Consider the following 26206-nt stretch of genomic DNA (forward strand, 5'->3'; position numbering starts at 1 on the left):
CCACGTGTCGTCAGACGTGCGCAGAGCAAGTACGCGCGTGACTGCCGGATGGTGGCGGATCTAACCCGGAGGACCCGTAACTCTCATCCCCTCACTGCGAATTGACATACCCCTTTGCTAAAAAATTAACAGCAAAGTTACGGCCGGATGATGTTCTCCAGTCGACGCTTCCCATCGCATCGCAAACGAACGTACATCGACGATACGAGCAGCATGCCGTCGGTATAATTCGCCCGTAGCCACGTGCGCGTTTTTCTCGGGGGAAAATGAGAGGAGCCGGCGGCGGGTAATGCGGTGAACAGAGGAGCCCGCATTGACAGTAATGGAACGTATTTCGAAACGGATCGAAACTCGCGCGGCTTCGTAAATCATCGATCATGCTTACCTCGCTCGCGCGCGCGCGCGCGTGTGTGTTCGTGTGTCTTTTGTGTGCCGGTGAAATATATTATGTAATTTGCATGCACCTCAGAGAGAGAGAGAGAGAGAGAGAGTGAGTGAGAGAGGGGGGGGGCGAGAGCGAGAGGAAATCAGTCGCTGAAGAATGCCACGCCGGTCCACCACGGGCAATAAATCGAGCCTCGTTGGTTCTCTTAGCATAATTATGCCTGCCTTTCAGCGCTCTTATCGAGAGACTGCCGATCGCAGGGGCAATACGCTCCTCAAGGTGAAGCTAAAAATTAAAAAAGGCAGGATTTATATTGCGCGCCGTGGACGAGAACTAGAGAATCAATTTTCGGAGAGAGATTGATCGATGATGGGAGTCGTGTCTTCTAGGTTGCCGGCGCTAGAGGAGATATATTATACCTCTGAGAACGGCGAGAGATAAATTGATCGCCAGCATTCTCGCGAGTCCCCCGCTGAATCTCCTCCTCCCTCTCTCTCTCTCTCTCTCTCTCTCTCTCTCTCTCGAATTTACGTCCAAGTGTACTCGGAGATTCTTACAACAAGGAGGACACGGGAGCGTACTCCTCATCGATTTCTCGACGTACGTGGAGAGCGGCCGGAAATAAAGAGCGGCGCTCTTGTTTTTTTTCTATGCAATGTTCAGCGAGAGGGGTCGCAGCAACAAGCTCCGTCTTGGCGGGGAATTCGATAAAGTCGCTGCCGAGAGCAGATATTTTAAGATACGTGAGAAAAACAAGAAAACACCCACCTGTCTCTAGTCGCGCGATAGGACACTCGCAATTAGTCTCTTCTATCGATCATATCAGGTTCGCGTGAACACTCGGAGTTATCTGTGTCGATATCGAGAAATAGTTGGATATTTTCTTCACTGCGTGCAGAGATCACCCGGGACACGCCTGTGCGTTCTTTCCACAGCGGCGCTCGAACGACGTCGAGAGTACACGTATCGCGCGTATCGTGGCGTACAAAGGGCCATTATCCGACTGGTAATCTCTTTATTCGCGTCTCTTACCTTCCGTATCATCTGGCCGTGCGCGATGCAATAAGTAACCGGCAACGAAACGTGAAATTGGCGCCGCGGCCATCAAGGCCGCGTCTCGACCGCGAGCGGTCCTCGCTCGCCGCTGTGAAGCGTCGGCGATAACTGGCGGGGAGAGAGAGAGAGAGAGAGAGAGAGAGAGAGAGAGAGAGAGAGAGAGAGAGAGAGAGAGGAGCGTAAATATAAGCGAAATAGTTCATTACCGTGACCTTCTTCCGACCATTAGAGGGAGGAACTGGTCTATTTCTGATGGCGGCCCACATGCATCGGCCACAGCCGATCGATAATCCGTCCCGCTCGCGTGGGACATTCATGTTTTCGTCACCGAGGCGTTAGGTGCATCGATCGCGACGTCGCCCTGGCTGGGTCACGTTGTTTGGTTGCGCGACAATAACCGCGCGCGTGGCTGCGTGCGCGTCTTTGGGCGTAATATGCGGGACGCGTTATCGCGCGGAGCTTGGGAAACTGTCACTTTCGCGCTCGCGGCCATTCGCCGGCAGGTGAAAGAATCTGCTAGCCGGCCGTTATTTTTAACAGCCGGGAGGTTCGTTGGAACGCGCGCGGCGGTAGAGGAAGCAGCCTGTCATCGACGACAAAGATTCGCGTTTCCCAAGAAAACGAGTCAGACGATTCTTTTTTTTCTTTTTTTTCTTTTTTTTTTCTTTTTTTTTTAAGGCGAATATTGCCAAACTAGCGGATGTTCCAACTCGCAACGCGATTCTGTTTTTCTTGGCAAGTTTCTTGGACTTATGTATCATCGGCTGTAACAGGCTTCCAATAAAATTAAAATGTCAGTGAAAGAAGCAGAAATAAACTGCGACTGAAAGGTGCTTCAGTCATTTCTGAGAAAACGTCAGAGACGAACTAAAGTCACTCCTCGAAATTTAGACGAGTATAACACAATAAAATCCCCGAGCGTTCGAGCTCCCTCCGGCCGAATCAGCCGTATGCCGACACCTAGCTTCATATACACGCGATTAATTCATTAATTTACCTGCGATCACCGAGGCTACTTGGCCCATTCGTCTTACTTCTCCGTTTCACGTGCTTTCTCCGAACTTCCCCGGCCGAGTTCGCGCAATTCCAGTGTATCGTCGTTCCCGAAAACACGGCGGATAACTACCGCGATTACATTTTCCACGGCGAATCTCGGAGTGCCGTGACGCAGAAGCGAGAGACGCGCGGCGGACTTTCCTGTGAACGTCCCGTGTTAATAAATAGGCATTTCGTTGCCTTTCCGACGATCCGCGCGTTTTCCCGCCGTCATCACGATAGAGAGAATAGTCTCGGCCCGGCCTGGATACACAAAGTTGTGAGGCCGGCCCGATCGTAAAGTCGCCAAAATTTACACGCTCCTCGCGCTCTCACTCGCGATCGGGAGACGAGAGAGCTCTCTCTCTCTCTCTCTCTATCTCTCCCTTGTCCACGAGACAGACTTCGCAATTCCCCGATCAGTCCGACCAAAGAGAGCGCAAGAGACGCGAGAGCTTCCCAAATCCACGCCCACGCGCGCTCCGTTCGCGCGTGCTTCGGCGGCGGCTTCCGGTCTTCCCTAAAGTCTCTCACGGCTACTTCAAACAAACTTTATCTACGCCATCGCGAATCTCCGGGAAATGCGCGTTCTCGATAGCGCGAGAGTCGAGGCGTAATACGGATAACCGTCTCTCCGCGCGCGCGCGCGAGATGTACGATCGGCCGCTGCTTCCGGACGAGAGAGGCTGCTGCTCCTCGTCGCGACTATATCTAATGCGCAACACGCGCGCCAACAATCGCCCTCGCAATTCCATTGACAAAGCGCGTCGTTTCGAAAGGGGCCGATATTACCAGCGATTCGCGGAATTTTCCTGAGACACACTCGGCGCGCAAGAAATTGCACGTATTTCCCTCCGGCGCGACCCAATATTAAATATTCGTCATCGAGTGATTCACGGCGCGAGCGTTTTCGCGAAACAAAGGATAGTGCATATATTCTTTCGCGTCTATAGAACTTGATCGTCGCGCCACAGGTGCGCGCGTACGCCGATTCCTCGGATTTTCTTGAACCCGTTCCCGAGAGAAGAGACTCTTCGCGCATTGAGATTCAGCGAGATCCGGCGGAGCTTCTTGATGCCGCTCGTTTCTTCGCCATTCGTTAATCCGACTTCTCAGACTCCCCCCCTCCCACCCCCACCCCACCCCCGCTCTTTTTCTCCTTCTAACGAACGGCAATTTAATGCGCGAGACAAAAGTGCCACTTTTATGTGATATTTCTTGTTTTCCACTTAAGAGATATTCCTGCGCGAAACACGGCAAACTCGATTTGTTTATACGGACAGGGTGAAAAATTGCTATCGGTGCCGTAGAAATGTGACGTCATTCTGTCGCGAGAACTCGATGTGTCACACACGTGTGTAACGCTGACAGCGCGCGCGCGCGCGCGCGCTGTGCTCCAGGAAGATACGACACTTTGTGTCTCACTTATTACGCATTAACAAACGATTAGGCGATACGACTGATCGGCCCCAAGTCGCTGATACGCGCGCATAATAATAAATCTAAATAAATCTTCGGTCGGTATTCGCGCGCTGCGACTTTCAGAATCCGCGATAAAATGCACGCGTGCGCCGCGTCACGTATCCTCGCGCTAATTAGTAATTACCGACGCTTCTCGCGCATGACGATATCTCGTATTTTTCCCTCTCTTTCTTTCCCTCTCTCTCTCTCTCTCTCTCTCTCTCTCTCTTGTTTATCTTCTTCTGCTTAACGATCGCCTCTCGCGCGAAAGAGAGACAGAAGGCCGCCGCGATGTATCTTCGATTCGCCGCGGGTTCCCGCGATTATCGCGCGCAAAAATAACAAAGGAAAATAGGTCAGTAAAAAGCTGAGCGCGCGAGCCGGCGGGGGGGGGAGAGGGGCGAGACAAGAGGAGCGATCCGCTTCGAAGAAGCGTCTCCTCTTCCGCGGAAGCCGCGAACCACTTCTCGAATTCGCCAACGCAGAACGCGAAACTTTCCGATACGCAATCCTCTTCGGGGTAAAGAGCGAAAACGCGATTGGCAAAAGAATACGGTGACAGCTCCGTTGTCGTCTCCTCTCCTTCTCCTCCTTCCTGCTAGGTCCAGATTTATCCGCGCGATCTCATCCCGCCGATATCCGGGAAGTACTGGCCGTTCCTCCGACGTCCTCGACTACAACGGTAAAACGGAGGGTCTGATCTCATGACTTTCAACGACCCGTCGGTCATCCCGGCGTTATCGTTCGTGCGCGTCTTCTCCATCATAACACACCTGCGCAACTACCACCACGTAATAACAATAACGATAACTGATGTTAAAAAATTTACAGAGCGGTACCTGCGGGTCGCGGTCGCTATCGATCACAAACAACGGGAATTCCTCTGGCGAGTTCGCCCGTTGCCCTCCACTCGAGCGGAGGAGTGGTCGATAAAATGGCTCTTTTTTCTTATTTTATTTTATCATGATGACTTCGCGAGTCTGGCATATGTCAAGCGGCGTGCGCGCGACGATTGATTGATTGATACCCCGCGACGTATCCCGATGATCCTCGAGTGCGCCGAATCGCCGAACGCGTCTCGGATTTCGGCTTTTTCGCGGCGACATTGCTGCTTCGCCGGATGCCGCGAGAGATCAGCAGGCCGGCGGTCTGCAATTCGCGCTGTGACACGAGTCTCCCGCTAATGAAGACGACCTTTGAGAATCCGCGCGCGCGGATACGTCGCCTTCGTCGACACGACGTGTCACCTTCGTCGTCGCGACGCGCGCCTCGGCCGGGCTCCCGCGGCTCATAAATCCACGTCTGTTCTTTTTAGCTCAACTAGGTCGCACTTTTTGCCGCTCTCACTTTTAGAATGAAGTAGGAGTAGAAGTTTGCGTTGAAGAGGAAAGGAACGAAGTTTCAGCTAAACAGAATAGACCTCCCGCCCCCGTTAGAGACGCGCGCCGACTATTCGAGTCGAGTCCTAGATTCGGCTCTCGACTCGAGTGCGAATCCTTACTGCTTGAATCCGAAAATTGAAATGCATTGAGGGTACCCCGGCAGGTAGGGAGGCTCCTCGGGGTCGAGTTCTGGCTGAGAGACGATACTTCTGGCTCTCAAAGGGAATTAATCAACTGGCAGAATTAAACAATTGGGAAAGGATAGAGAGATTCGAATTTTATTAAAAGGAATTATCTCAGAGGAATTAGTCACAATTGGCAGAGGACAGTTCTGATGCTGCCAAATGTGATTCGAAGCAGTTTGACACGGCACGTTGACTCATCATCGCGTGCGCTGCAAGTCCGAAGAAATATACTCGACACGTGCGTTATCGTACGTTCAGACATTGTTGTTCTCCTGTGGCTTAAAATTGCTCGCAATTACCCGACGTCTGACTCTTATCTGCCATGTTTGCAACTATGCTGTTAATTAAAAGTTCAATTCCGATGATTCTGCTGGGTTCCCGGATCGCATGAGACTTGGTCGACTCGATTCGACGCGGAAAACTTTCCACTCGCGCGCGTCTCTGCCGTCCGCTCGCGATTTCGATTTGACGAAAGAAAATTCTGTACGGAACATTCTCATGGAAAATCGGCCGAAGCCAAGGAGAGAGACAGAGAGAGAGAGAGAGAGAGAGAGAGAGAGGCTCTCTGTCGGAAGATCCCGTTCCTCTCTCGCGCTCATCGTCGGCAACCATTTCGCAATCAAACGGACGGCGGAGACGCGCGCCTTTTCCGCGTCGGATCGAATCGACGAATTTCACTGCCGATCTGCGAATCGAGCCGAGTCGAATCGTCGGAATCGAACTTTAATTAACAACATGCTTGGTAGACCATCTTTCTTCCCGGTGCACAATCTATGGTGAATGCGTAAATGACGAATAGATGAAGTATCTCGGCTCAGTTTGGTCCGACGCGCATTCCTATTGTCATAATTTGGAACATCAACTTCGCCCCCAGATGGATCTCCTTTCTCTCAGTGTTTGCGCCACAGCGACAACATCGTAATAAGTCAACCTGAATCGACTCGGGCCACGGTCAGGTATCGAGGCGCCTTCTCGGGACTTGCGTCCGTCCGCCTCTGAGGAGCGCACGAGCGCAATGCGACCGCCAAGTGGTACTTGCACTTGCACGCATCGGCTCTCGATCGCGTATGTTGCTCCAATTCAAGCTCCCCACCCCGTAGTTCTCTTGTAGGCATACACACATACACAAGTACACACACACACACACACGCGCGCGCGCGCGCGCGCACGCTCAAGTGGGACGAAGAGAGAGACATTGGCACGCGCGAGCCGCTTGAAAAAGAGAGGGAGGGAAAGAGAGAGAGAGAGAGAGAGAGAGAGAGAGATACCGACGCATAGGAGAGAGGGACGCGGCCGGTGGGAATCGAATAACAGAGACAGAGACGGAGAGACCGACACGCGGAGCGGCGCCGCCGAGATAAAAGCCTGGCCGGCACGATTCAGACACGTAGACCACGTTTAGCAGTCGGACGGCTTGGCAGCAGCCACAGCCGCTCGCAGGCGGACGTCCTCGAGTGTGGTGAACGGTGTCGGTGAATCAGAAAGTGCTCATCCGTGGCTCCCGGTCGCGCGCGCGACTTCACTCGACTCGCCGAGTCGACGAACCCGCGACAGCAGCAGGAGAGCCGCTCTCTCTCTTTCTCTTCCTCTTTCTCCGGGAGTCTGGAATCAGAGCAGTTCGTCAATGATCCGCGATACATAGTTCGCCCCGCTGCGTGAGAGAACCCAGGTCGGGATCGCTCGTCAGAGACAACATCGTCGGGTCCTGTCGAGAGGTTCCCGTCGGGGGGAACCGCGGAAATCGAGGAGCGACGTCGCCGACGACCGCCGTGACACGCGTCAGTGTGACACAAGGGAAACGTTCCTCGCGCTCGACGTCGTCGTCGTCGTTGTGGTCGAGGTCGAGGTCGAGGTCGAGTGTGGCCCTAGCGCGTTCGTGAGTTCCTGTCCCGCGGGGAAATCGTCCTCTCGTCCTTCGCGAGCGCAAGCGTCAACTCGGACGGACACGATGGTGCGACAGGCGGACGCCGAGGTGGAGACCGGCAATGTGGACGAGTCCTCCAGGTACTTCAATTACCTGAGGACTCTGGCGGATCTCACAGCTATAGCCAGCATCATGGCGGTGCAGGTAAATTGGAGGATTTCCTTTTCGGATACTTGCTCGGTCGCGACTTGTTGAACGTCGACGCGTCCCGCTTGACGCGAGTCGACCTTCCCGCGAGGCGAGGCATTCGTCTGGAGTCTGGAGTCCCGCGAGTTCTCTGCTTGCTCTTGTCGTTGGGAAGTGTCGAGCTTCTCTGCCTAGACACCGATTCCCAGCGTGATAACGGACACTTTTGCGCGACAGACGACGAGGACAAGATTGTGTTCCGTTTTAAAAGAGGAAAGCATATCATTATAATAAGCTGCCCACCGGCGAGGCGAATAAATCCGCCCTCGGGCGTTTCGTTCTATTCTCGAAGGCGGCGGAGATAGCTGAAGTGCCGAGGACCAAAACAGAACGTATAAGCGCGCTCGAGAATAGCACGGCTAATAATAACATAATAATGAGAGTCCGCCAGTCCCGTTGGATCGCGCGCGAGGCGGCGGGATTAGCCGGCCGACTCCAGCTGCTTCGGGAAACAATTGGAAATGAAAGCGCAATATGCCGCGTGGCTTATCTGCGATATTCGATTTTATCAGTGGCCCCTCGAGAGATCAGCGGCCATCTGCCGCGCGGTAATTCCGGCAAATTAAGGTACCACGTCGGGATTTTGGAAAACGCGATCGATCGATCGCGCGCGCTCGCCCGCTCGAGAACGCTTCACCGCCGAGCCGAGTCGAAATTTTCACCCCGCCACGAAATTTTCGACCTCGATGTTCCACTTGACGCTAATTTTTCACACTCTCGAGTGACCTTGTGTCAACCTGTTTTCGTTGTGTCTAACTCACAGCTTTGTCGAGAGGTTCTCTTTAGAACGGCGCGTTTTCTGTCATCTCAAAGTCGCCGCGAGCGCGCGACTCCGGCTTTCGTGTCAATTGGATCCCCATTCCGAATCGAAATTTTAGTCCCACTTTCGACCTCAATTTTCCACTTAACGTTAATTTAATATTCTCAAGCCTGCGTCAATCTCTTTTCATTGTATTTCATTTGCAACTTTGCCGCGAATTTGTAGCGAGTAGCAAATTGTTATTTTCTTTTGCTGTTCAAAATCGCTCAGTAAGACTTCAGTTTCTGCACTTTAATCCCTATTAATCCTGCAGGATTCACAGACGTTAGATACTTTAAGCCGAGGGGGGGGAAGGGGGGCAAAATTTTGACTACCAGCTCGCCGCAATCGGCGGTCGTGATGGCGGTGTTGAACCGCATTTTTAGCGACGCGCTCCTTCCCCCTCCCCCCTCCCCCTCCCCCACCCTCTCCCCCATTATACCCCGAGTGACCCGAATTCTAAATTGTCGGACGATTATGAAAACGGTAGGCGCACACTCCACGTGGTCTGATTTTAAACGGCGCTATCGATCGCGTGGATTTAATTTTAGATCGCGGCATCGATCGCTTCGGCTTATTAGCTGTCAATCGCGCTCGTCAGCCGATCGATGCTCGAGAGGCTTTTCCGCGAAACGGGCTAAAACTGTCGAGACGCCCATTGTAACAGCACGGATAAGAAGCGAAACGGCGAGTCGGAACTCGGTCGCGAGGAGAACGCAGAAGCTGCTTATCTCACGATCTGCACGGCAGCGTCGGGCAAAGATCGACGGATCCGATCGATCGATCGATTCTGGAACCCTATCTCGAGAGCTTTCCGCGCAGCCTCGATTGCGCGTTTCTCAACAACCTTCGTCGACGTCGACGAGGAATCCGCTTTTTCTTCATTCGCGAGACGCAGGCGTTCAATCAGAGGGGAGGAGACCTTGCGGCGTCCGCGGCCGATGTAAAGCGCGCGTGCGTTTATCCGGGCAAACGAACGAACGAATAACCGAGCCGGACGTACGAGCCGGCAGATTACGTTATCGCCGAACGCGAGACTCGGGATACGACAGATAGAGACATATCATCGCGCGGGGTCAAGCAATCGCCGAGCTCAATTAATCGGCTCGTGCGCGCTGCCATAATAATGAAACCGTCGCTGTCGGCCGCCTCGATCCGTCGAGACGCATTCCCACGAAATGACGTTTTCCTCGCTCTCTCTCTCTCTCTCTCTCTCTCTCTCTCTCTTTCTCTCCTTTCGCGCTTTATATTTATACAAATAGCCGGTAAAAATAAGCGATATCAGTAAAGTCGGACGCATCTCGCCGTGTAGCGCGCGAAACGAGCGACGCGTAAAAGCGGCAGTAAAAATACGCAAAAGAAGCTGCGACGGGAACGCGTCGGGTGGCGAAGGAGCGACCACCGGCCGCTCGTGACCTTTCGCGCGACATTTCGATGAAAGTTCATTGATAATTGTGGCGGAAAGGTGAATTCAAAGCGGCAACGCGTTGACATTGCCTCGGTGACATATTAGCCCGGCTGTCCGATCGCGCGCGCGCGAGAATCGGATCGACCGCTTCTCGCGTCCGCGGCGCTGTCTCTTTTCTTCTTTCTTTCTCCCTTTCGCTAGCACGTGACGCAGACGTTGATTTGATGATATCAGATGAGAAAATATCGCGGGAGGCGCTCGTCAGTATCGTCGGAAGAAGCTCCGCCTTGGTCTAAGGAAAACTAAGCGGGGTAGCTTCCGTTTTTCTGAAGGACCTTTTTGGGGGACGACGATCTCTTTACTCGAAAACCGCGTATCCATGACGTCGCGAATTTAAGTCATTTGAACAATATTTATTTCTCAACGTTGTTGAACAGCTGCAAAGCTACCCCGGGAATTATCGCATCCCCGTGATATGAAATATTCTTGTTCAACGTCAAGCTGTGGCCTGAGAAATGGGCAAAGAAAAATTGTGACGCGCGTAAAAGAGACCGATCGAACGTGAGATAACCGTCGAATCTTATCGCCCATCTCGTCATTTATCTGTTCGTGAGCGTGATTTAATTGCGTGCGATCGTGTCATCGCGGCTTCGTCACAGCCAAGCAAACTTACCGCGCGTCCGAAACATTGTTGACGGTGGCGCCGTTCCTCTAGCTTGTTCTTCGGCAAGTTTTATGGGAAAAGATGCCGTTGACTCAACAGGATTACTCAGCAACGCTATGGTTGGAGGATGAGTCTTCTTCTTTCAATAATAATATTATCAGAACCGGTTCACACATTTCTTCAATAACTCGGATCTGAATAGCAATTAATATCGCCGAACAATGAATTGGTAGAAACGTCAGGAGGAAAGATGGTTGGAAACGATTTATATCGATACATGCAACATCGTATTTAAAAACGGTCATATTTAATTATACTAATTTATTTATTCTGTCGCTGTCACGTTTAATTACACACAGCTGTATTAGTTTGACTGCAACATCGCTGAAAAATCAAGAAGATTCACTCCGAGCAAATCGCTGTTGACCGCGACTCTCTCTCTCTCTCTCTCTCTCTCCCTCCCTCTCTTTCTCTCTGGTTTGTTTTCCGTCGCTGGATAACATTTTCGGTGCTGAAAGTAGCCGCAGCTGACTCGTCGGGCGAGAAAAGAGGAAGAGAGAACTAGCCGAGCCGGTTCGGCAACAATAAACAAACCCACCGACTCATTTTTTTCCTTTTAGCGCTGAACTTTCGGTTGAATCCCTCCTCCCGCACCTCTTGGCGCCCCCCGAGACTTCACCGTGCTGATTTCCCGTATGCGTTCTCGCCGCTCGTCGCACCTGCGACGATCCTATTACGCGCGGCGCGAGTACGTTGATTTATTACTCGCAGGCGCGCGCTGCGCTTATCGTTAGACCCCTCCGCGTGACCTACTTAGCCCCTCGGGACCCCCCCCCTCTTTATCTTTATGGCCCTACGCGCAACGGAAGCGCCGAAGAAGGAAAGCTGCTCGTCCTCGACGATCCACGGGGCGGCGGCCGCGATTATTTGCTCGAGCGCGGCCGAATATTAATCTGGAGATCCGCCGCGCGCGATACGAGAGAGAGAGAGCGAGCGAGCGCCGAGCCGAAATATCTCACCTTTGGCGCCGCCCAACAGACGGGTTAATCTGTGTGTTATGTCACGCGGTGGAGTTATGCGATAACACCGCCCAGGGTTCATTACTCCTGCAGGTCCGCGGTAGGTACGTTCGCGCGAATACGTCCGCGCTTATCCCCGGCGGGCGCAAAGACGACGAGCGGCGAGATAGCGGCTGATAAGGGGCGGGAAACGACGATGGGATCGCACCATTGTTTGCCCCCCTCTCCGGTGGAGGGGGGGAGGGAGTGATTCTCCGCGCCTCTTGCGCGCGTGAAAATACGCGCGATACGTGCAAATATCGTAAATTCGCGCCGAGATAAGGGCGCGAGAGGTGAAGGTTCGCACCGGTTGCCCTGGGAGACATCTGAAAGCCCGGAATCTCTCTCTCTCTCTCTCTCTCTCTCTCTCTCTCTCTCTCTCTCTCTCTCGCACGCGATTCTCAGCGTCTCCCGTTAACTTCTGAGCGGGCCCTTCCGTTATTCATTCCGCGAGAATCGTAAATCGCCGGAACGCGGCCTGAAGCCGGTTTTGCAGAGCGAGCCAGAGAGAAGGAGAGAAAGAGAGAGAGAGAGAGAGAGAGGTAGATAAAGAGAAAAGTGCGCTCCGGTAGATATCGATCGATCCTCGGGCCCGGTTCGACCTAGAGGCGTTCGCTAAGTCTCGCCGTGTGGAACCCGTAGAACCTTCAGACACGGCGGGAAACATATTTATATTAAGGATACACGCGCGATGCCGTTTTATCGGTTGGCGAATTACGCGGTTGTAATTATAATCGTTAGGCCGCGCGACTCGGCACACACACACACACACACACACACACACACACACATGCGGTGCGACGCCGCGAGCAAAAGTGAAACTGGCCGATTATTCGGTCAACAGCGATCGATCTCGTTCTCGTTAATAATCGCCTCGCTCGTTTTCCTTCTGATTGCAGTTCAAGAGAATGCTGAACAAGGAACTGTCGCACTTCTCGGAGTCGTCGAAATCCGGGAACCAGATCTCGGAGTACATCTGCAGCACCTTCCTCGGTAAGTTTTCGTCGTCACGAGTTATACTCGAGCCGGCGAGTTACCGACAAACGCGGAAAACGCGAGGGGCCAGGAAGGGGGGGCGGGGGCTTCTGCCGAGCGGGGAGCGCCGCGTGGCGAGAAACGAAACGAAAGTGAAACATTCGCGTTTCCGCGAATTACATCCGCGGGCAGAAGGCGCGAGAGGAGAAGATAATACGCGCTCACGGCGCGCGTTTTAACGAGGTCGTCGCCAGAAGCGGGTTTATGGACGCAATAAAACGAGCGCTCTTACGCATTAAAGGCCCTTGAGGAGACCGTAGCCGGCCACCACCGTGGCCATTCATTCTGCCCGACTCACTTTGTCCCGGGCTTGTCCCGGCTTGGCTCGGCGGCCCCCGTGGTCGCGCGAGCGCCTATCATTGCCGGGCAAAAATCGCGATCGGACCCTTTGTGAGCAGCTCGAGAGAGCTGCCCACCGGAAGACATTTGCGATAAAAGAGAGAACGTATAATTAAGGCGGGACACACAAAGTGCGGCTGCGGCTCCGAAACAATCGCCCGGCGACATTCCCGCGAAAAGTCGCCCGCGCGCCACTCACGCGCTTTGTCGCGGGCTCCGAGTTCCGTATCCGCTTTTTGTATTTTGTATATAACGCGCGTCGTAACAGCAGTCGTCTGTCTCGACGATTTTGTAATGCTCGTTTACTTTCTTTGCAATTCGCGCGGCTATAAGAAACGGCGGATAGACGGATGAGTAAATTTCTTGCGCGCTCTGGCAAAGTTCCTCTGAAGGAAATTGAGCGATGATAAGCGGAAAATAAGGCGGGGAAAGATCGCACGGAGATGGAAGGGGAAAGAGGAGTGAAATATGAATGCATTAAGCTAATTAAATAAGGACGCTAATTAATTAGAGGCGAAGGTAAACTACCTCTGAGAGAATCATGAAGCTTAAATTGAGATTGAATGCGTCGATACGCAAGAAGATCCGACAATAGACACCGTTTCCCTTCGCAGCCGTCGGAAATCCAAATCGAACAATGTGCTAGAATCACGTAGAGATTTCTCTAGACGATTTGAAATATTTGTGTAAGATGAGAGATGAAGCCTTACAATTTGCGCAACAACAAAATTAATTAGTGCAGAGGCAACTCAATAGACGTCGCCAATGTTGTAGCGTTCAACAATTTTATAATAATTTGCAAATGAGACTAGAGAGGATCCGAACGATGAGACGTTTGATGTTGTAAAGACCGATATTATAAATGATGATTACATAGCGGTGGATATTATGTCAGAAAATTATTTAACGCTGTTAATTATTCATTTCATTTGCATTAATTTGGGTGATGAAATACTCAGGCGAATTTTTGCGGAATAATCCCTGCCATTGCCGCGATGCGAAACTCCTTCGTGGACATTTTTCATTTTGTTTGCTCGATGCCTTAATTAAATTTCTCCTCGGTCGTCGACCACACACGAAAGTCTCATAACAACGCGGCGCGAGAAGAAATCGGAAGGACGCCGTGCGCAGACTAACATATTTGCGCGTCCGCGAAAGATCCTGCTTGTTCGCGATCAATCGATGATTCCGTCCAATCAGCGAAAATGCAATACTGTGTTCATAAAAAAGTAGCCAGGCTGAACGCGGAAACGCAATTCTCCGCTTCGGATATTCGGATGAATATTTATAAAATTGGGTTATTCAAAGGTCGCTCTATTCGATGGTAAACTTCAAAATTCAAAATTCGAGATAGCGGATGTAAAATGGGCGGCCTCAACTCTTTGCACTCGCATAATTATAAATATAATTTATCATGAAAAATTTACGGTTACTTTTTAGCTGAGAAAAGGAAACATTAAAATTACGCACGTTTTTCGACGTATTGCTATTTTTCTCGAAGCGAAAGATATTTACTGCATTTCAATCTTCTTTTTTATATTCCATCAACTTTACCAACGTCTTAACTAATTATACTTACTTAGCTAATTAGTAAATTCCTGAAAAAATTGCACACAGGATTTTTATTTTCTTTCGTGTTGTCATCGCACTTAACTGCTTCATTGCTCTGTCTTTAAATCTTTTTCATGGCAGCACAGCTGGCATTTCAAGTTGCCGGAATAAATATTCTTGCCGACTGTGCTGGCATTCCGACTTAAGAAAAAAAAAAATGAAATATTTTGGGATTTTTGACAAAATAAAATAATGATTTTAGTCGCTATGGAATTCATCAATTCGAATATGAAAAATTTTCACTTCGATGTTCAGTGGCTTCAAAGATCCATAGACGCAATGTTTTCAAGCCTTAGCTTAACTTTCGCAAATTCATTTTTGTCGGCTGAAGCATTTTTGCGAAATTTAACTCGCCAGTCAAGAGATGAATGAGTCGTTGATATGTTACGAACGACGAACGTCAGCTGTTGTCTTTTCGACGTGAATTATCGCCGCCCGCCTATCGATAATAAATGCAATAAAGAAATGCGCCGATTGAGCTACAATTAGAGGCGCGTCAATATCGCTTTAGCGAGGCATTTTTAATTACTACTTTTCGCTCGAGCGAGCAGGCGAGCAGGCGATCGTAGTTCGTTATGCAAATCAGGGTGAACGAGTGCCGGTGATACGATCGCGCGAGTCGGCCGTAAATTCCGCGGGGACGTATGGATTCTCGTCGTAACGCACTGGGAGAGACGCTCGGAAAGCAACAGAAAAAGAAGAGAAAAAAAGAAGGAAAAACCGCGGAGCTTCTTTGTTGCGACGAGCGGACGGAGAGTTCAATGTCTGGCGTCAAGTTCACGGTTAACGCCGATTAATCCGCGATAGTTACGGTGTGCTCTCTCTCCTTACAATTATTACGAAACGCCCGTCCATTACCGCACGTACCGCTTTTTGCCCGTGCAGACAAGCAACAGGAGCTGGACTTGCCGTCCCTGCGAATCGAGGATGCAGTCGCCGCGGCCGGCAGCGTGGACGCACGAGCGGCGAAGAAGAAGGACCGTGCACAAAGGGGTCCTGCCGCGATGTCACACATCAGCGGCGTGAAACGGCCGTTGACACACACCAATAGCTTCACCGGGGAACGCGTGCCGCTCCACGGGGTGGAAACACCGCACGAGGAGCAGCTCGGCAAGGTAAGCCTCTCTGACTTTTAATGTCTCGCTACTTCGACGCTCGATGGTCGCACTTCTTCCTCTTCCTCTTCCCCGCGGTCATTTTCTCGATTCCGGGACGATTGGCAACTGGAACGCACCGGGAGGTTCACAAAAGCGCAGTTCACAAGCGAGTCGTTCGCGAGGAGCCGGGTCGCGTGGCGCACTGGGTGCGCCAGCGGTTTTCTCTCTTTTTTTTTTTTTTCATTTTTTCTTCACGTTGAGTATATCCATCTTAGCTCCTTCTTTCCGGGCTCGTGCTTTTACAGTCGTTTTGCATTAGAGAGCGATAATGGATCAGAGGATACTGACCCGGGACAATAATAAGAGACGATAAGATCTATTTACATTCTCTCTCATCGAGAAGGAGAAAGAGAATATATACACCGGTGAAATTTTCTCCGATCGATGACTCGCGAGAATCGCATAGACGCCGCCGTAGTCTTGCGAGTCTCAACAACGAGATAACAACGGAGAACGGGTGACGCAGGTAACACGCGTCGCCCACGCGTCTACTTCAGGGTTAACGGCTGAGGAATTACACCGTCATGTGCGGACGATACCGTTTATCTCGAAATCATTGTTGCGCGTCTATCTCACCGGAGAGGCGTGAGAAGTGGTGGATTTGCAAACCACGTGCGCCCAGTGGTAGACACGTAGGTGTTCGAAGCACGAGCAACGCAACGGCACGTGCAAGCTGCCGCCGGACACTACAGGGTGTCTGGAAAAGTACAGGACTAGCTTAAAGATATATAAGAAATCGCATCTCTCCTCGACTAATCTTGCGATCCCGTAGAATCGTAGAATTTTATGCAAAAGAGGACACGGGAGCCTAGAGAGGACGGTTTCGCGGTGTGCTTTCGGGAAAGCATTGGATACATTCGACACGCAAGCTTCTCTGTCGGGAAAGCTCGTCTCGTCAAATTTTCTCCGTTAAATTACTCGCGAATATAAGCTTTCCAATATTCTCGAAAAGAGCATAAATTCTCCTTTCGGTCACACGATAATGAGCTTTCCTGAAATTTCTAACGAGCACCCTTTGTCGGAGGCAACTGTTGCTTGAAGAGAGAGAGAGAGAGAGAGAGAGGGGGGGGGGAAATAAAGCTCGCTATTCTCAGCAATGGAGTATTTTCCTCGACGTGTACTCGACGATTTAGAGCGGAGAATTACAAGCGGAGGATCGTTCGAGTTCGATCGAGACTCGATAATTAAATTTCATTCGAGAGAGATGAGAGAGCGAGAAGCAAGAAACGCAAACAACGATTGTCGACGAGAGCAGCGAGAGAGAGAGAGAGAGAGAGAGAGCGATCGACAAACGCCGCCGGCCTACTCAGAAACTCCGGCCGCTCTGCACGCATGATTGGCCTGTGTGCTTCGGCGAAGTTGGCGTTGGCGTTGTTCGCCGATATAACGATCATCTCGCACGCCCACGTGCGATCCTCGACGAAGACGGCGGTCTCGTTATCGTCAGGTAGCGAGCGGTGGCGGCTTTCGAGACGGAGTTTGCCGGCACGATAGAGCCGCCCACTCGCAGCGACGCTAAACTGATTAAACCGCTTTGCCGGAATCGGGATTTATTCGACTGTTAATTTCATGTGACTGCGCGGTCATTAATCGTGGCCTAACGAGAGAGCGGTACGTGTAATCCGCTATTACGTATCGATCGTACGAGCGTTAAAGCCTTCCAAGGAACGTCAGGACTACGCGCGCGTCAACGGGGGACGTCGCTAATTTCTCGCGCCACTGGCTGGCTCTTGTCAGCCATCGGCGACCGATTGACGAACAGAGGACAGGATGGCGAGTCGAAATTCCGGCTGATGTTTTCCATTCAGAACCGTGCAAATAACGAATTGCGCGCTCGTTTCGAGCATTTCGAGGCGCGGAACTTTACTTTCGATATTAATGAGATCGTTATATTGGCCCGCCAGGACCTACAGACGTCGGCAAGTTCAGGTCCGAAGATGGGGTGAGAATTTCGACTTGTCATTCTCGAGCGAACAGGACGGATTTTCGTACGACGGCGCGACGTAAAAATCTGCGCGCCGCGCGCAGATTCTCGTCTCCGGCTCTCGCCGCGCTCTCGAGCCTTCGAGAATTTGGCGGATTTATCGCGCCTTCGTTATTTCTCCCGGCGGCGTGACACCGCGTTTATTGTTGCTCTCCGCTCTTTGATCCGCGCGCGCGCGCGCGATATTGACGCAATCTCCCGTCACTGCCGCGAATTCCGCAGTGTCTCTGGCTTTCATCCGCGCCGCGCCGAAATCCACCGCGATATCCACGTCGCGCGGCTGCGCCGCGAATGGACTCCCCGCGATTCCCAGGCTTTCTTCCGCGAAGCGCCGGTCACGGGACGTCGCCGACGATATACCCCGCGATCGGCTAATAAATATTTACGCCGATTTATCGATCTCGCGGAAGCGTTAGCGTGCTGCGCGGGGAGGAGAGTGAGAAAAAAAGGAGCGACGGAGAAAACGATAGGCCGGCGACGGGGATAGATGGATGAGTTACATTCGTTATCTAATTCCTAAAACGTAACTTCTATCTTCTTGACGCTTGAAGCTCGCGTGTGAAGGATTACGGCGAAGTGTGTGTATAAACAAAGGAAAAGAGACGCAAGTTTATCAACGCATCGCCGAAGTCTTATTAATCGAAGGACATTGAAGATACGTAGAAATAGAAGCGGAAGGGGGGACGTCCTTCGAAAGCACGATCATTGTTACTTCACCAACAAACGTTTTTTCACAACGATGATAACAAAAGCTGGTAACAAGAATAGTGTACGAGGAGGGGAGGAGGAAGAGAGAACGCGAAGTCAAAGAACGACGCATGCAAGTACGACGCGAAAGAAGAGAGATATAGTGAGAGAGAGAGCGAGCTTTGTGAGAGGAGAATTGATAAATGTCGAGAGAAATATTATCACAGGGATTAGACGGAGGCAGATAGAGAAATAGATTATATCTTTCAGCTTCTCAACCCCCCCCCTCCCTCCCTCCCCCACCTCCTAGTGTGGCTAGATGTTTCATAGAGAGATTATACGAACGTGGGTTTTGCGAGCGGAGCAATTAAAGAGCGCAAAGTTTGCGCCACGTCGCTGATTGCCTCGAGTCCATATTGACTGTTCGGCTTCTCGCCGACGAGAGCCGTTCGCCCTGCTTCCGGGGTGCGTACGTAAGCGCGATATACAAGTCGACGTGCGCGCCGCGTTTTCTTCTACGCGCCAGCATCGCGAGGCCCGCGATTTGCAATTTCAATTTCGCGCGTAACTAGCGAGATTAAAGCCGTAAATATCCCCGAGTCCGTTGATTACCCGCCGAGTCCCCGGAACGGCGCCTTCCGCGAACCCAGCACGGGGACCGAGGACTGGAGGACAGCAAGTAGCGGTTTATCAGTCCGGTCGACTTCTTCTCATCCCGCCAGGCTTCGTCTTTTTCGACGGGTCCTCGCTCGGCTTTGAAATGCAGCACTGCGTTTTGATGTTTCTAGCAGTCGAGTTTTTTCTGAAATTAGGCACTCAGGCCGCTCGTGTTCGACGGTGATTGGCAAAATTAAAAATTTGAAATAATTAATGTAACTTGGCCGAGCTAGAGTTGGAAAAGATGCGCAAGTTCTACAGAAACTTGGGGGGGTTGCTTCGGGAGATTTTTGTAGTCTTTCCAGTGGTGATTTGAGATACAAATTTTATATATTTTCATTGTTCAACTTTTTTCGTGAAAAGTGTCTAGTTCTCCTTTTTTTGTGAATAAACAAAATGAAATTATGATCTTAGTCGCCAATTGGGCCCACCGTTACAAATTTTTGCTTTATATTCGTATAAATAGCGACTAGAGATTAAAATTTGAGTGACATTGTTCAACTTTTGGAAATTCTATTTCTCACCAGCCGAAGCGCCTTTGCGAGATTCAGCATGTAGTTTCGCTTTTTTCGAAGCTACAATTTCTCCCTCTGCCCCCTCTTCTCTCTCTCTCTATATATATATATATATATAAAATTCTCGAAACTCCCTGTACATTTTTCCGATATGATAGATCATCACGCGGCGCACCTGTTGACGTCTCAACTTTATCTTCATCCGGCTTTATTCCAATCCTCGGCAAACTCTCCTTATTCTCAATGCCACGGCGCAGGTGCGCGCCGCTCGATGGGACTGTTGGAAAGCAATTTTAGAAATCCGTGCGCGCAATCCAAAGGTCGTTCGTGTGTATTTCAATCGACCACGCGACAGCAGGCTGCGCGAGGTCGCATGGCGTCGATAACCCGAACAGCTCGGTTGATTAGCGACGTATCCTTCGCCGTGGCGACGGACGGCGAAACCAAGTCCAATAATTCTCAGCGTCTCCGTAAATACCGGCGACAAGAAGAGCGACGCTATTCCCGATGACGTTCGCGAGCCCAGCCGAGGAACGTGATGATACTTCATTAACCGCGTCGCCTCGTCATCTCGGCCATATCGCGCGCGCGTCAGTAATTTCACCCTGACAGCTTCCGCTACTTTTCCAGGAGGCGGCGAAATTTCGGAGAAATTGCCGGCCCGCGCTCTCCGCGGCCCGGCGGACCCGTGTCCTTAGATGGCCTCTTCAGACGACTCTTTCCCGAGACCCGTGACATTTTTATGCCCACGCAATGGTGATTCAGCGTCGGCGTCGGGGTCACCACCACCACGTCGACGCACCACCGTGAGCGCGCTCTCGGTTTGGTGTGCTCTCGACTTGAGACGCTTCCCACACGTCGGGAGATTATTATCGGCCGCGGGAGAGGAAGAGAGAGAGAGAGAGAGAGAGAGAGAGAGATCGGGGGGACGAACGAGACCGCGATGACGCTGGATTAACATTAGCCGGTGTTTACAAACAGCCGGCCGTATCGGCGAGGTTTCCAGGGAATATTTCCTTAAGCCGGACTCCGCCCGCGGTCTTATCGAATTTCGTTGTCGCGCTCGGCGATAAAACGAGAATGAGATACCGTGACGTCGCCGTTCATAATCCGCGACCTCTCGGCGTTATCGTGGAACCTCCGTAATTCGCGCTCTGAAACAGAGCCCTGTCTCTCGTCCGACGACTCGTTGCTCTAATCGATATCTACGGGCGGCCGCCTGATAGGATGAATATTTGAATAATAATGGAGATTTTTCGCTACGTCGCGTCGCCTCCGAATGAACGTGCGATTAGCGGGTCTCGCAAGCGGGGAAAAAAGTATCGCTTCACACTGCCGAGAGGAAAGATGTTGAAACATTCGTTTCCCCATGATGATGATGGTCTTGAGATATTTCCAGTAGAAATTTGAGGAAAGCTCTCTCGTTATCATCAGAAGAATTCATTCTTTTTTTTTAAGAGTGTTAAAGAAGAGTCATATGCTGTAGACAGAAAACAAACCGAATTTTGATCTCAATTTAGTACTCCTCTTTCGATTTACAATTCTGGATCGCAGTGCTGAACTTACACGCGGAGAGAATTTTGTAAGAACTTGAAGTCTGCCGCTGTTGAGAAATTTTCTGTTTGCCAAAGAAAGTTACCATGCTTCTCAGGGAGATAAACTCTGCTGACAGTTAGACTAATAGCAATTTGCAAGGAAAGCTACAATAGTTTCTCTAGCGTATAGGATTTTTAATAGAAAGCAATTTCGAGACTAGTTTTCACGTTGCTGACGAGCTCGGGCCAAATCTCCAGATCTATCTGTATAAACTTGGAAAGCGCTTGAAATAAGTAACGTTTACTCAAAGGCAGTCTGCATTCTTTCTTGCGCGTTCATCATCGCGACTCTCGAGAGAGCGTAATTCTTAGTGTTTTCTTCTCATGTGATTCGCAGCTGCTGTCGGACATCGACAAGTGGGGCATCGACATCTTCAGGATAGGTGAGCTCAGTAACAATCGACCTCTCACCTGCGTGGCGTACACGGCCTTCCAGAGTCGAGATCTGCTCAAGTCGCTAGCGATACCGCCGAAGACCTTCGTCACCTTCATGATGACCCTAGAGGATCACTACGTGAAGGACAATCCCTTCCACAACAGCCTCCACGCGGCCGACGTGACCCAGTCCACTCATACTCTGCTCAACACGCCCGCTCTCGAGGTTGGTACAGTCGAGACGCGCGCGTACCTTACCTCACGTGTTCGAGCGCGAGCACGAGCAGCTCGAGACGTAGATAACGAAGCGTCCGATAAATATTGCCTCTTCTGATAAACGCGATATCGATATTGCGTACGCCTCGGTCGTGCGACGTCGAAGAATGGCAAGATCGGAGAAAACGCGCGCGCGCGCGCGCGCGCGCGAGATAACGCCTCGTGAATTATGTAATCGTTAATTCGCTTAATCGTGCTCCTTCACCGCCGTGTTGCAGTCCGTGTTCACGCCGTTGGAGATCACCGCTGCATTGTTCGCGGCCACCATCCATGATGTAGACCACCCAGGACTCACGAATCAGTTCCTCATCAATTCAAGTGAGTATCGCCGAGTATCTCCCACTTTGCGAGACTTTTCCGATGCGAGTCCATCGAATTCGCATGTCCATTCATTTTTTTCCTGATTATTCTCACACAGAAACGGATAATAATAATAATAATAATAATACAAATGATATTATAGTAATAATGAATATATTATTGATAATCATTATTATTATTATTTCTATTAACGGGGAGATATTTTAGTGCGAAAAGCTAAAATAAGCCGACAAAACAGAAAAGCTATATTCGATATTGTATATAAAATATTAAAATTACAATGCATGTAAAAAATAAAGAAACACAAACGATGTGTGAATATAAAAGTAATAAATAGACGAAATAAACGCCGAGAAACAATCGCGAGTTGTGTTGTTCGCTGAAAATGAGTCACTAGTAAACGCAAATGTGTTTTCATTCCGTTTTATTACATTTGCGACGTCGATATAAAGAAGAAGGAAAATTTTTAATGATCCAGACATGTTCTTCAAATCTCCTAATGATGCGAACGGGCTAACGTCGCACTAGAATGATAGTTTTAAAACTCAGATAACATCTGAAATACGTCGCAATGAATCCAGATAAGATCGGCGTGTGCGCCTTATCTCGCGCAATACAATTCCCCGATAACGTCCCGAAGCACAGACGACTAACGAGAGATGTACCTCTCGCTGTCTCTTTTCCAGGCTCCGAGCTCGCGCTGATGTACAACGACGAGTCCGTGCTGGAGAACCACCACCTGGCGGTCGCGTTCAAGCTCCTGCAGAACGAGGGCTGCGACATATTCGTGAACATGACGAAGAAGCAGCGGCAGACTCTGCGGAAGATGGTGATCGACATGGTTCTCTCGACGGACATGTCGAAGCACATGTCGCTGTTGGCTGACCTCAAGACCATGGTGGAGACGAAGAAGGTCGCCGGGTCGGGCGTGCTGCTGCTCGACAATTACACCGACCGCATCCAGGTGCTGGAGAACCTGGTGCACTGCGCCGACCTGTCCAACCCGACCAAGCCGTTGCCGCTCTACCGACGGTGGGTGGGTCTGCTGATGGAGGAGTTCTTCCTGCAAGGCGACCGCGAGCGAGAGCAGAACATGGACATCAGCCCCATGTGTGACCGGCACAGCGCCACCATCGAGAAGTCGCAGGTCGGCTTCATCGATTACATCGTTCACCCGCTCTGGGAGACCTGGGCGGACCTGGTGCACCCGGACGCGCAGGATATCCTGGACACGCTGGAGGAGAACCGCGATTGGTACCAGTCGATGATACCACCGTCGCCGCCGTCGGACGACCAGCAGCAGCAGCAGCAGCAGCAGCAGCAGTCGACGAACGAGAATCAGCAGCAACAGCAGTCGGACAGGATACACTTCCAGGTGACGTTGGAGGAGGGCGACGAGACCGGCGAGACTGTGGAAGGTAGCGACAGCGGGCCAGGTGGCGGTGGCGGAGGCGGTGGCGGCGGCGAGTTCTCCAGTGAGGACGCGGGCGGTGAGACGGAGGAGAACGCCGCGGAGGCTGGGATGTGACGGAGGCTCGCCGGTATTTGCAGGAAGCTCCACGAGAAGGTGCAGCAGACCTGGTGGCGCGTGCGTCAGTGACATTCGCACTTAGCCGCGCCTAGCCGGTCTCTTTGTATCGACCTATTGATCGCCCTCGGCTAGGAAGGCCGCGCTGGACCGCGGGAGGCGGCGGAAGCACGGTGGGAGCCGTCTGGACGGGCGAAGATGAAAAGATCGCGTCCCGACGACGACGTTGCTGACCAGATCTCGTCGTCGGTGCGACGCGCCAACGGGGACGACGGGGAGGAGAGAGAGAGAGAGAGAGAGAGAGAGAGAGAGAGAGAGAGAGAGAGAGAGAGAGAAAAGGGGGAGAAAGGGAAAAGAGGAGAGTCGTTCTGTTGGCACACGAGGAAGGAGCTTCTAATAGCTTGACTGCAAAGAGCAGGAGAGGAAGAAGGAACTACGTCATGACCGTCGCGCTTCTTCGGCTGGACCGAAGGCAGCGGCGTGGGAGCGAAGTCTCGATTCGTCGTCGTCGTCGTCGTCGTCGTCGTCGTCGTCGTCGTCGTCGTCGTCGTCGCCGTCGTCGTCGTAGTCGTCGAGCGAACAGTTTCGATACGTTTATTGTACCGTTATGCTAAGGAAAAGCAGACTCTCTCGACGGTCGCATCTCATTGAATTCTATCAATCCGGGAGGGGCGAATGAATCTCTTCACAAAGTACCTGCGCAGAAGGAAAGCGAAGCTGTCTGCGATATATCGAGCGTGGGCGGCGAGACGTTCTTTTCTTTTCTCTCTCACACACATACACACATACACACACCCACACACACGTACGCAAAAGAGGACAAGGAAGAAGAAGAAGAAGAATGATGATGACAATTTGGTTTGAGCGAAGAGGTCGCCGTCGAAGGCTGAAGGGAACCTCTCTTCCAGAACGTGCAGGATCCTCAATAACATATCAACAGTGTACGATATAATGGATTCTAGCGGAAGCATTTTACAATACTGGCCACACACTTCGAGCAGTCTCCGTCTTCTTCTTGGACGTTTCGAGCAGCACGCGCGCGAACTGCCGATACGAAGAAAACACAACGCAGTTTTCGATTCGCGTTTAGACACCGGCTAAATTCATCGAGTACAAATTCAATCGAAATTCGTTGCAGTAAACGCGTCAGAGTCGTCTCAACGTCGCACCTTGACGGTGCGCGACTCTCGCGAGCGGTCGAAACGTCCATCGATAGTCGCTCTTCAGGACGCAACATGCGCGGTATCGGCCGAATGTCGGGCTTGATCAGCGTCGCGCGTTATTCGGGGCACACGACACACACGTCGGGAAGAAACAGGCGCCGAAACGGAGAACAGGAGACACAAATCGGACGGCAAGAATGGTGACCTGCTTTACAGTTAGGCGTTTATCCTTTTGGTTCTTCGGCGGTTATTCGGTAGTTTTGGTTAGCCACCCGATTACCGGCTAGAGAGAAAGGAGAGAGAAAGAAGGATACCTGTCATTAATCGTAAGATTTCGTCATGCTCGCTTTGTAGACGTAGGAAAGTAACCTGAAGACGAGAGAATCAAGAAGTAGCCGCGTGTCTATAAGGGAAACGCTAGTGTAACACGTAGAGTATTATCCATCATCTATGATTTAAGAAGTAAAAAAGGGGACGAGCAGACGGAGTAGGGGTAGGAAGAAAGTTCGACGAGCACAAAGAGCGCAGGAGATGTTGAGACGAGAAGACGATTAATTTTAACGCGCGTGCGGCCACGCCGCGAGCGAGAGCTGGCCTCTCGAGTTTGCGTTAAAATTAATTATCGAAGCACGAGACGTTGTTTTCTCACGACACACGTATAAACACACACACACACACACACGCACGCACGCACGCACGGAAAAAGGTGTCTCAGTTCGTGCGACCGAATGGGGACTGGACGAGAACTCTCCATCGCTGCAACCGGAGAATTCGTCTGGACGTTCAGCTGCGTGAAGACTCGGTTGACACAACCGAGAGCGATCGCGACCGAGCAGAAACCGGCAACAGCGAGCTTTCCGTTCCTACAAATGAGTTTTCGATCGGTCTCGAAGGAAAGGAGTAGCAGAAAATTCCGTGACACCGACGGAGCTATTTTTTCCACTCGCACACACACATATACACACATACGCGCGACACACAAGGCGGACGCAATACTGCAGTACTGCAACAACAACGCGAGCAAGGAATCCTGTCGATAGTTGTTTTTAACCAAAGAGTAATATAAGTGATTGTCGTTAAGTCGACGAGCGTGCGGTTCTCACCAATACGTCTTCTGGCGGCGAACGTTCCAGCGTCGCTGAGAAAAACGTCCCGGAGTCCCGTCGCGTTGCTCGCGACAGGGAGCAAAGGACGAGAGGTGTGCGAGGACGAAGTATGCCCGCGAAATCGCCCGAACCGCGAGCGTTTGTTCGGCGCTCGCAGCTCGGCGATCGCTCGCGATTGGTAAGCAGGACTGAAAATCCGCTCGAGCGCCGAACGACCGCCGTCGCGCTCCTCTCCGAAAGGTGCGAAGACTCCGCCGTCGAACGTCTCCGTTGCGCATCGGGATCTTCTGTGCTTTGAGTTTTTTTTTTTCTTC

At 51.4% G+C, this 26206-nt stretch overlaps 1 protein-coding gene across 12 annotated transcripts in view; it reads left to right on the forward strand.

Annotated features, from left to right (window-relative positions):
• The window catches only part of dnc (phosphodiesterase dunce), a 302091-nt gene that overhangs the window by 275210 nt on the left and 675 nt on the right, over positions 1-26206 (forward strand). For 11 of the 12 annotated variants that reach the window (XM_025308093.1, XM_011144618.3, XM_011144619.3 and 8 more), the window contains 5 exons: positions 12443-12536; positions 15414-15643; positions 21461-21724; positions 21993-22092; positions 22782-26206. The exon at positions 22782-26206 is cut by the window's right edge and continues 675 nt beyond it. In XM_025308093.1, coding sequence (XP_025163878.1) covers positions 12443-12536; positions 15414-15643; positions 21461-21724; positions 21993-22092; positions 22782-23623 — 1530 coding nt within the window. In that variant the 3' untranslated portion in view covers positions 23624-26206. Of the gene's footprint in view, positions 1-7303; positions 7573-12442; positions 12537-15413; positions 15644-21460; positions 21725-21992; positions 22093-22781 lie in introns of those variants that run through there. The other variant, XM_019842331.2, reaches the window with a different exon arrangement.

The sequence above is a fragment of the Harpegnathos saltator genome, unplaced genomic scaffold (assembly GCF_003227715.2).
Source record: "Harpegnathos saltator strain DR-91 unplaced genomic scaffold, Hsal_v8.6 scaffold139, whole genome shotgun sequence".
Lineage (NCBI taxonomy): Eukaryota > Metazoa > Arthropoda > Insecta > Hymenoptera > Formicidae > Harpegnathos > Harpegnathos saltator.